General features: G+C 33.4%; 1 protein-coding gene across 3 annotated transcripts in view; it reads left to right on the top strand.

The window, feature by feature from the left end:
* LOC143054825 (uncharacterized) overlaps positions 1-12,115 on the top strand; it is a 141,071-nt gene that overhangs the window by 88,711 nt on the left and 40,245 nt on the right. For all 3 annotated transcript variants that reach the window (XM_076227874.1, XM_076227876.1, XM_076227875.1), the window contains 2 exons: positions 2,447-2,498; positions 10,060-10,290. In XM_076227874.1, coding sequence (XP_076083989.1) covers positions 2,447-2,498; positions 10,060-10,290 — 283 coding nt within the window. The remainder of the gene's footprint in view (positions 1-2,446; positions 2,499-10,059; positions 10,291-12,115) is intronic.

A 12,115-nucleotide genomic window follows, 5' to 3' on the forward strand; every position in this document is an offset into this window, starting at 1 on the left:
ATGTATTATCATCAAATACAACTTACATTTCAATATTAAAGATGAACACAAATGCGGCCACTTTCGTTTTACACGAAAACCGTCTAAAATTTAGCTAAAATGCTAGAATTGTGAAGAATTCAGTAATTTAGCATGACTTAATGGTGCTAGTACCGGATATATATGCATTGTGTTGTCAAAAACAGTCCATATTTATGTAGCAGAAGCATTCTACTGTCCAATAGATAACTAAAAGTTTACATTTTAACAATTTTGTAAAACTGTTATATTTTGGGGCCAAAAAGGGGTCTTACTGAACCTACTCCTTTTTGTAAATTTTTATTATCCACTGTAATTACTGGGCCAAGTTCATTATAGATAGAGATAATTGTAGCAAGAAGAATGTCCAGTAAAGTAAGATCTACAAACACATCATGATCACCAAAACACAATTTTGTCATGAATTTATCTGTGTCCATTGTTTAATATGCACATAGACCAAGGTGAGCGACACAGGCTCTTGAGAGCCTCTAGTTTTTAAACCAAACCACAACTCCCAGACAGAGTTTAAATTTGGGCAGTGAGTCATTTATCTTTCTACAGTTATGCCTGTTTGCAACTGGAAAAATTCTATTTTATTTTTTTAGACGGGACGTATTATGGTATACCGTTGTCCTTCCGTCTGTCTGTCCGTCCGTCCGTCTGTCCGTCTGTCTGTCCGTCTGTCGTCCACACTTCGGACAATAACTCAAAAACACTTTCACCAGTTTCCATGAAACTTCAGTGAATTGTTTATATCTATTGATGTAAGCTCCCTTTCGTTTTTTTTAATTTCAGATTTTAAGTTTGGGATTTATGGGGCTTTATTCATAAAAAAGGGGGCATTTTCAACACTTCGGACGATAACTCAAAAAGGCTTTCACCAATGTCCATGAAACTTTGGTGAATTGTTTATATCTATTGATGTAAGCTCCCTTTCAATTTTTATAAATTTCAGATTTTAAGTTTTGGATTTATTGGGCTTTATTCATAAAAAAAGGTGGATTTTCAACATTTCGGACAATAACTCAAAATGGCTTTCACCAATGTCCATGAAACTTTGGTTGATGTAAGCTCCCTTTCAATTTTTATAAATTTCAGATTTTACATTTCCGTGTTATGAATTTTTATGCTTAAAAAAGGGGGGATTTTCCAATTTTGGGACAATAACTAACACTTTCACAAAATTTTATGCAACTTTGATAAATTGTTTAAGTCTATTGACATAAGCTCCCTTTCCATTTTTATAAATTTTAGATTTTACGTTTTCTTAAGTAATGAATTTTTATACTTAAAAAAGGGGGATTTTATGAAAGTTTGGTGAATGTATTAATGTAACATCCCTTTTGATTTGTATATAAATTTCTAGATGATCATATAAATTCATTTAAAGCATAAAAGACAAGTTAAAAGAGCAACGGGCGTATCATGCGCTCAAGCGCAGCCCTTTAATTTTCATTTCCCCATTCTAACTTTAGTTTTCCTCGTCGAAATTTTTATGAAACTCATTTCCAATGTTAAAAACCAAAAACTGTCCCAGAGAAAGTTTGATTTTGGGCAATGCTTAACTTACCGCTTAGTGTTATGCCCCTTTATAACTTAAATAATTACATTTAATCTGCAATCTAACTTAAGTTTTCCTTATCAAATTTTATGAAACTCATATACAATGTTAAGAACCAAAACTTGCATACTGAGTTGGAATTGGGGCAGTGAGACACTAACTGTTCTAGAGTTATCACCTGTTTAACTTGCAAAATTGTATATTTTATGAAACTCATACACAATGATAAAGAACCAGTGTCCTCGGACACATTCGTCTTTTATTTTTATGCCCCACCTACGATAGTAGAGGGGCATTATGTGTTCTGGTCTGTGCGTCCGTCCGTCTGTTCGTTCCTTCGTTCGTCCGTTCGTCCGTCTTTCCCGCTTCAGGTTAAAGTTTTTGGTCAAGGTAGTTTTTGATGAAGTTGAAGTCCAATCGACTTGAAACTTAGTATACATGTTCCCTATGATATGATCTTTTAAATTTTAATGCCAAATTAGAGGGTTTACCCCAATTTCACGGTCCACTGAACATAGAAAATGATAGTGCGAGTGGGGCATTCGTGTACTGGGGACACATTCTTGTTGTTTACAGTTTCTACCTATCTGTTATAGTTAATGAGATTTTAAATGGACAAACACTTGAAAAATTAGCCAAATATCATTATTTCAGTGATATAATTAGTATAAGATGTGTAATAAAATTTTTGGCTATATAGACTTTTTTGAAGATCTAGTATATTTGGTCTTTTTTGCTGTTTACAATTTTTTATCTTTTTATTGTTGTTTTTGAGATTATATGTAAAAGAAAACACTTAAATTAGACAAAAATCAGCATGCAAAGTAAAAAACTACCTCACAGTGCATATTTCTCCTTTTTCAGACAGTTATGTCAGAGAAATCCTCAAGTGTTACTGCAGGACCGAAAATGGAAGGTATTTTCTTAACATTATTTCATTTTTATTAGATTAACATGTGTAAATATAGTGAGCAGAGGATTCCTATATATTTGTAGGTCACCAGGTCAAATGAGAAGGTCAACATTAATACATTCAATAAACATTTCAATAGAAATCAGTTCATCAAAGGGGTGTCCCGATACTGGGGTTCATATTTACTTTAGGCAATAGAAGGTCATGGACCTTTCACCAAAAATAGTAAAAGGTCCTTTATTCTTAGAAGGTAATTGAAAATTCAATTTAGTAAAAAAATAAAAATATGCTTACCCTTCCAAAGCACTTGTCATAATTTAATAAATTTTTTCTGAATTTTTCAAATCAACTCTTTCAGAAAAATGGTTCCCATCTTCAATGCCAATACTATACGATTGTTTCTAATAACACTTTGAACCTTTCTATTTGTTCTGGTTTCAACTGCTGCTTAAGAACACACTGGCCTAACATGTCAGATAACATCTCCACTTTGTTTTCAAGTTTCTTTTAAACACTGCATGATGTTTGCAAGATAGATGTAGTTTCATTATTATTAAGTGTGTGTTGGATAAACCAGTTTAATTATGAAAATTAGGCGAAGGGAGATAAACCTTCCATTAGGGGGGAATATTTACGATTTCATTTTTCCCTACATAATTTTGGTCTCCGTTGGTGGAATACCGTTGTCCGTCCATCCGTCTCTTCGTCGTCAACATGTTGAACAATAACTTAAAAACGCTTTGAGCAGTTTTCATGAAACTTTGGTGAACTGTATATATCTATTGACATGAGCTCAATTTTATTTTTATAAATGTTAGATTTTACGTTTCCAAATTATGGGGTTTTATTCATTAAAAAAGACGGATTTCCAGTTTTTGAACAATAATTCAAAAATGCTTTGAGCAGTTTACAGGAAACTTTGGTGAAGTGTTTATATCTTTTGGCGTGAGCTTCCTTTTGATTTTTATTAATGTTATATTTTACGTTTCCAAGTTGTGGGGTTATATTCATTAAAAATTGGTGTTTTTCCAGTTTTTGGACAAAACTCAAAAGTGATTTGAGCAGTGTTCATGAAACTTTGGTGACTGGTATATAATATAATTATATATTACAATAACCTCCCTTTAGTTTTTTTCAATAAATTTCTGATATGACTTTGCGGAATTATGATACTTCATTCTTTGAAAAAGCAATGGGCGTATCATGCCCTCATGGCACAGCTATTTATTTATATTTGTTTTACAAAGCAGTGTTTAAATTAAAATCTAAACTATTGGTTACTTAGAATTTAAGCTTGGATATGTTCAGTGGAGTAATGAAAGGGAGATACAATTACTATTTAAATAATTAGATATTAATTATCTACTTAATATTTAAATAATTAGATATTAATTATCTACAATGGAAACATGTTGACAAGAGAGGCGAAAGATTCCAGAGAGACATTCAAATCATAAGTCGAAAACAAAATGACAACGCCATGGCTAAAAAAGAAAAGGACAAACAGACAAACAGACACAACATAGAAAACTAAAGACTGAGCAACATTGAGCAAAACGAAACCCACTCAAAACTGGGGGTGATGATCTCAGGTGCTCCGAAAGGGTAAGTACACTGCTCCACATGTGGCATCCATTATGTTGCTCATGTAAGTACATACCCGGTAATACATCTAATTCGGTAGGTCACATTCTAGAAAAGGGGATGGCAGGCCTCTACAAAGGATAAGTAGACTGCTCCACATGTGGCATCCATTATGTTGCTCATGTAAGTACATACCCAGTAATACGTCTAATTCGGTAGGTCACATTCTGGAAAAGGGGATGGCAGGCCTCTACAAAGGGTAAGTAGACTGCTCCACATGTGTCATCCATTATGTTGCTCATGTAAGTACATACCCAGTAATACGTCTTAATTCGGTAGGTCACATTTTGGAAAAGGGATGGGATTGTTGTTACGACATTAGAAACATATCTGCTATCATCTGTGAAACTGATAGTCCATAATGGTCAACCCACTTGAGATGGCGTCCATAAAACTTACGAAAGGATGTAATTATATTGTACATTTATATATAATAATTTTTCTGGATTTTCAGGATTTTCTCGCCGCGTTGAAAACCCATTGTTGGCCTTCAGCTGTTATCTGCTCTTTGGTCGGGGTGTTGTCTCTTTGATATATTCCCCATTTCCATTCTCAATTTATATATAGATTTTACTGAATATTACATATTGAAAAAGATGTTTGATTATGCTGATTTTATACGACCGCAAAAAATTAAAAAAAATTTTGGTCGTATATTGCAGTATCACTTCGTCGTCAACGTCATCCGAAGACAGATGGATCTGGATGATAACTTAAGTATAAGTAAATAGAAATCAATAAAATTTTAACACAAGGTTTATAACCTCTAAAGGAAGGTTGGGATTGATTTTGGGGGTTATGGTCTCAACTTTTTAGGAATTAGGGGCCTAGAAAGGGGCCCAAATAAGCATTTTTGTAGTTTCCAGACAATAACTTGTGTGTAAGTGTATGGATCTTTCTGAAATTGTACCACAGGGTTCCATAGCAAGAAAGGAAGGTTGAAATTGATTTTCTGGGTTATGGCTGTTTGTTTAGGAATTAGGTGCCAAAAACAATACTTTTCTAATACTTTGTACTGAAGAGACATTATTTGTCGAAATGCGCATCTGGTGCAGAAAAATTGGTACCGTTAATGTTATTACTACCACTGGGTCGATGCCTCTGCTGGTGGACTGTTAGTCCCCGAGGGTATCACCAGCCCAGTAGCCAGTACTCCGGTACTGGCATGAAAATACGGATTTTTTGTGTTATTAAATTTGCTGTTGACTGTTACAAAATGTTAAAAAATATTATAAATTAAGGAATGTATCTCCCTCATGCAAAGCTCTGATAATTTTCACGGATTTGGCTATACTTTTTTGGAACTTTTGGATTATAGCTCTACATCTTTTATATAAGCTTTGGATTTTACATATTTTGGCCACGAGCATCACTGAATAGACATTATTTGTCGAAATGCGCATCTGGTGCAGAAAAATTGGTACCGTTAATGTTATTGTATAAATTGCTTATTTCTTGACCAATTTCAATAGGGTTTATTCTTGAATTCTTGGTGTTCTTTAAAATGCTGACTCTAACAGTGTATTAAGTTATTGGATTTTGGGCCCCGTTTTTAAATTATTACACATTGAGGTCCAAATGGTCCAAAATTTAATTTTGTTTGATTTCAACAAAAGGTGAATTGATGGGGTTCTTTGATATGCTAAATCTAACAATGTATTTAGATTTTTTATTTTTGGGCCCCTTTATCAAATTGGTCCACATTGAGGTCAAAAGGGTCCAAAATTAAACTTTGTTTGATTTCATCAAAAATTGAATTCTTGGGATTCTTTGATATGCTGAGTCTAACCATGTATATAGATTTTGGATATTGGACCATATTAAATAGGTAAATTTATCAGTTCAATTTGACCACATTTATTCTGTGTCAGAAACCTATGCTGTGTCAAATATTTAATCACAATCCAAATTCAGAGCTGTATCAAGCTTGAATGTTGTGTCCATACTTGCCTCAACTGTTCAGAGTTCGACCTCTGTGGTCGTATCAAGCTGCGCCCTGCTGGGAGCATTTTATTATAAATGAAGACGTTTTGTAAAAGAATTGTCTACAAATTTTGACATTTTATATAATATTTTATTACAATAAAATTATTTATTACTATAAATTTTCACTTCTTCATACTACATGTACTATGAACATCAAAATTATTTATTTTGTAAAATTATTTCCTTTCTCCGTTTGAATTGTACATGTATACCTAACTACACAATTAATTTCATTTACATGTGTACAAATGCAAATGGTGCATATTATTGTTCTAGCTGATTGTTGTTTTTCTAAGATTGTTTAACATTTCACAGCGGTATATTTTATTGATTTTATATTTGCATTGTATCAAAGATCAAATTTATTTGTTCAGTGTATGTTGGATCATGTTAATTTGTCCTTTGATTGAGTTAAGCCATTTCAATTGATATGTTATAGTGTGTTTTTCTATGTTGTGATGTTTCACTATTGTTTCAGATTAGGGGAAGGTTTGGTACCATTAAAACATTTAACCCGCTGCAATTGTTTGCACCTGTCCTAAGTCAGGACTCTGATGTTCAGTAGTTGTCGTTTGTTGATGTGGTTTCTAAGTGTTTCTCGTTTCTCGTTTTTTAGCTCACCTGGCCTGAAGGGCCAAGTGAGCTTTTCTCATCACTTTGCGTCTGGCATCGTCGTCGTCCGTCGTCGTTAGCTTTTACAAAAATCTTCTCTGAAACTATTGGGCCAAATTAAACCAAACTTGGCCACAATCATCATTGGGGTATCTAGTTTAAAGAATGTGTGGCGTGACCCGGCCAACCAACCAAGATGGCCGCCATGGCTAAAAATAGAACATAGGGGTAAAATGTAGTTTTTGGCTTATAACTCTGAAACCAAAGCATTTAGAGCAAATCTGACAGGGGTAAAATTGTTTATCAGGTCAAGATTTATCTGCCCTCAAATTTTCAGACGAATTGGACAACCGGTTGTTGGGTTGCTGCCCTGTAATTGGCAATTGTAAGGAAATTATACAGTTTTTGGGCTATTATCTTGAATATTATTATAGATAGAGATAAACTGTAAACAGCAATGATGTTCAGCAAAGTAAGGTTTACAAATAAGTCAACATGACCGAAATGGTCAGTTGACCCCTTTAGGAGTTATTGCCCTTTATAGTCAATTTTTAACCATTTTTCGTAAATCTTAGTAGTCTATTACAAAAATCTTCTCCTCTGAAACTACTGGGCCAAATTAATCCAAACTTGGCCACAATCATCTTTGGGGTATCTAGTTTAAAAAATGTGTGGCGTGACCCGGCCAACCAACCAAGATGGCCGCCATGGCTAAAAATAGAACATAGGGGTGAAATGTAGATTTTGGCTTATATCTCTGAAACCAAAGCATTTAGAGCAAATCTGACATGTATAAAATTGTTCATCAAGTGAAAATCCATCTGCCCTGAAACTTTCAAATGAATCGGACAACCGGTTGTTGGGTTGCTGCCCCGAAATAAGCAATTTGAAGGAAATTTTGCAGATTTTGGTTATTATCTTGAATATTATTATAGAAAGAGAAAAACTGTAAACAGCAATAATGTTCAGCAAAGTAAGATCTACAAATAAATCAACATGACCAAAATTATCAGTTTACCCCTTAAGGAGTTATTGCCCTTTAGAGTCAATTTTGACCAATTTTTCGTAAATTTTTGTTATCTTTTACAAAAATCTTCTCCCCTGAAACTACTGGGCCAAATTTAACCAAACTTAATCACAATCATTATTGGGGTATCTAGTTTAAAAAATGTGTGGCGTGACCCGGCCAACCAACCAAGATAGCCACCATGGCTAAAAATAGAACATAGGGGTGAAATGTAGATTTTGGCTTATATCTCTGAAACCAAAGCATTTAGAGCAAATCTGACATGGAATAAATTGTAAATCAGGTCAAGATCTATCTGCCCTGAAATTTTCAGACAACTCGGACAACCTGTTGTTGGGTTGCTGCCCCCGAATTAGTAATTTTAAGGAAATTTTGCAGATTTTGGTTATTATCTTGAATATTATTATACCCCACGCAACGAAGTTGCGGAGGGTATAATGTTTTTGACCCGTCCGTCCGTCAGTCCGTCCTTCCGTCCGTCCGTCAGTCCTGTTTCTTGTCATCGCAACTCCTCTCAAACCACACAACAGAATTTCACGAAACCTTTTCAGATAATAAGGACATACTATGTAGATGTGCATATCGACAGGAAATTACGATTCAATTTTTTTTCTAGGAGTTACGCTCCTTTAAACTTATTTGCTTCAATGTACTACTGCAATAGTTTGTCATCGCAACTCCTCTCAAACCAGACAACAGAATTTCATGAAACCTTTTCAGATAATAAGGACATACTATGTAAATGTGCATATCGACAGGAAATTACGATTCAATTTTTTTCTAGGAGTTACGCCCCTTTGAACTTATTTACTTTAATGTACTACTGCAACAGTTTGTCATCGCAACTCCTCAGAAACTACATCAAAGAATTTCATGAAACCTTTTCAGATAATAAGGACATACTATGTAGATGTGCATATCGACAGGAAATCACGATTCAATTTTTTTTCTCGGAGTTACACCTCTTTGAACTTATTTGCTTTAAGGTACTACTTCAACAGTTTGTCATCTCAACTCCTCTGAAACCACACAACAGAATTTCATGAAACTTTGAAGATAATAAGGACATACTATGTAGATGTGCATATCAACAGGAAATTACGATTCAATTTTTTTTCTAGGAGTTATGCCCCTTTGAACTTATTTGCTTCAATGTACTTCTGCAACAGTTTGTCATCTCAACTCCTCTGAAAACACACAACAAAATTTCATGACATTTTGTAGATAATAAGGACATACTATGCAGATGTGTATATTGACAGGAAATTATTATTCAGTATTTTTTTTTATACAATTTTTTTTTCTTATACTTATTTAATATCTCCAATGACAATGTGGGGACGTGGGGTATGTGAGCGTGCTCACTAAGGTTCTTTAATTATAGATAGAGATAAACTGTAAACAGCAATAATGTTCAGCAAAATAAGATCTACAAATAAGTCAACATGACCAAAATTGTCAATTGACCCCTTAAGGAGTTATTGCCCTTTATAGTCAATTGTTAACAATTTTCATTAATTTTTGTTAATTTTTGTTAATTTTTGTAAATTTTTAGGACATATTTTCCACTGTAATTACTTGGCCAAGTTCATTATAGATAGAGATAATTGTAGCAACAAGAATGTTCAGTAAAGAAAGATCTACAAACACATTACCATCACCAAAACACCATTTTGTCATGAATTTATCTGTGTCCATTGTTAATATGCACATAGACCAAGGTGAGCGACACAGGCTCTTGAGAGCCTCTAGTTTATATAAATTAGACCGTTCCTCTAGTTTATATAAATTAGACCGTTGGTTTTCCCGTTTGAATGGTTTTACACTTGTAATATTTGGGGCCCTTTATAGCTTGCTGTTTGGTGTTAGCCAAGTCTCCGCGTTGAAGACCGTACTTTGACCTGATAATGGTTTACATTTTTTTTTTAAATTTTGACTTTGATTGAGAGTTGTCTCATTGGCACTCATACCACATCTTCTTATATCTATAGAAATTTTAGGCAATACTTTGATAGAAACAATATAGATACAAAAGTCTTATTGGAATGTAAGTATGCTTTACATCTGACAGTCAAAAAGTAAAAAAATTACATTTCATCAAAACTGTCAGAAAATTTGAGTTATTTCCCTTAAGCTAGCAACTGTTTAACTTAAATGCGGGATGGAAATAAGAATATCCATGATTCCTGACGAATAATACTATTTAGTCACTATTTATAAGGTGAAAGCAGAGATTTCTTGAAACATCATCAGAAATACATCAATTATTGACCATTTGGAAAAAAATATTTTCAGATTCAGTCCGATCTGCAATGTTGGACAAGTTGCTTGGCAGTGGAAGCTATGAATCATTTGACATGCGCTGCATGGTTACCGGCCAGTTCGCCGTTGGAAAATCAAGTCTGGTCAAGCTTTTAGTTGGGGATAATGTTCCAGAAGGGAGACAACCCACTGATGGCATTTCGCTCATAGAAGGTCGCTGTGGCCTTGATATTGAGACCAGAAGTTGGATCATGATTGATCCAGGTAAGAATACACAAATACATACATATATTTATACCTGAGGAAGGTTCAGTGTTTGCCTAATGACAATGAGGGAGTGGGGTTTGTGGTCACGAAGGTTCTGAATCAATTGACAGTATAAAATTTCTATTTTTCATACATTTTGGTAGGTAAATATTTAGAAACTAAATTTACACCTGGCATGCCTGGCAGATAATGAAAATAGACATTAACAAACTGAATATCAAATCATTTGACATACTATAGTTCTTCTTATAGTGATGGATTTTTGTTTAGCATCTTGAAGCCCTACTTACTAGAGCGCTTTACAGGGATTTCTTTTTGTCTAAATTTATTGAATTATTTATTTTAGAGAAAGAGGTTGCCTTTTTAGCAACTTAATTAATAGAAAATTATTTGACAATTAAAATTGATTATGTTTTTTTTTATTTTTTGACAAACGTTAGAAGATGAATAGTAATAGTTTAATAACGGGGGGCTTTATTTAATAAGTAGGTAATTTAGTCTGGGACTATTATACTATCGGACTGGAAATTGATCGATCTGTGGAGATTTCATTGTGCCAATAGTGGAGTATTGATTTTTTGTTTTGATTGACAGCTAATCGTGTCACGTGGTTAATCAGCCTTCGGTACATGTGAACAATAAATTTTGGCGAACGAATCAGAATATCGAATACCTTTAAAATTAGTGGATTTGAAATAAAAAATATATATAATTAGATGCAAACAATGAAAATATATGTCATTGAATAATAAAATTATTTTAACAGATGAAATACATTTACTTGAAACAAGGATTTGTATAGAAATCCTTGCTTGAAATAAATGTTTTTACACAGGGATAAACTAATGCTGATCAAAACTGGGACTATTTTCTAAGTTCTTCTTTATTCTAACTTAATCGTCGAAGTAGTTTTGAAAGATAAATATTTTTCTTATTGTTTACGAAAAATTATTAATAAGTAGTCAATATATTAGTGTTGAAAATAAAACAAATATAGTCGAAATGCCGGCACTTTACTTGACCGCTATGAGTCGAAGGCAGAGACATGTATATATGTCTCTGGTCGAAGATTAACAAATCATAATTAATCCTAATAAGAACGATAAGTGTGCAATAAAATAAATGTTGGCAATTTCAGTTCATTATTAATTCCTATAACAAAAGTTATCTGGGTCTATAGCCACATTGTTTTGAACTTTTCTTATTAACTTCGTGTTTACACCTAATTTTCAATATGATAGCAACAACAAAAAAGCCGCTGTGAACGGGCCTACTTTTTGTAGTTCTGATTGTGGAACCTATTTTACATATTTTTACGAAGTCATTATGCCAATGCCACCTGAAGACCATTATTTAAAAAAAGAAAACAGATTTTAATAAAATTATTGCACATATAAAAAGCAGTAGGCAATTTTATAGGAACAGTATAATTTATTTCAGTTCTGCATATGGTTTTATCAATCTCATTTTTTGCACATTGTCCCCACACTATTATCATCCTGAAAAATTCAACCTTTAAATGTCATTTTTTACACTTAAAGGGAAATTCCGCGATTTTTAACTTATCATCTAATTATGTTCATCTTAACATAAAAAACACATTTGCAAAGTTTTAAATTTATATTCCTTCTAATAACAGAGAAAATCAAGTATTTGTAACTTTTTTGGTTGAATTCTCGAGTGGGTCGTGACGTATTAGCCCGATTTATTGAATTCTGGGAAAAAATAAAATCTGTTTAACTCTTATAGCTTATCGACAATATACGTAATTAAAAGCGCACAGCTGACGAATGGTCGAAGTTATTAACCACAATATAAGAAT

The sequence above is a fragment of the Mytilus galloprovincialis genome, chromosome 12 (genome assembly GCF_965363235.1).
Source record: "Mytilus galloprovincialis chromosome 12, xbMytGall1.hap1.1, whole genome shotgun sequence".
In the NCBI taxonomy this organism is placed as follows: domain Eukaryota; kingdom Metazoa; phylum Mollusca; class Bivalvia; order Mytilida; family Mytilidae; genus Mytilus; species Mytilus galloprovincialis.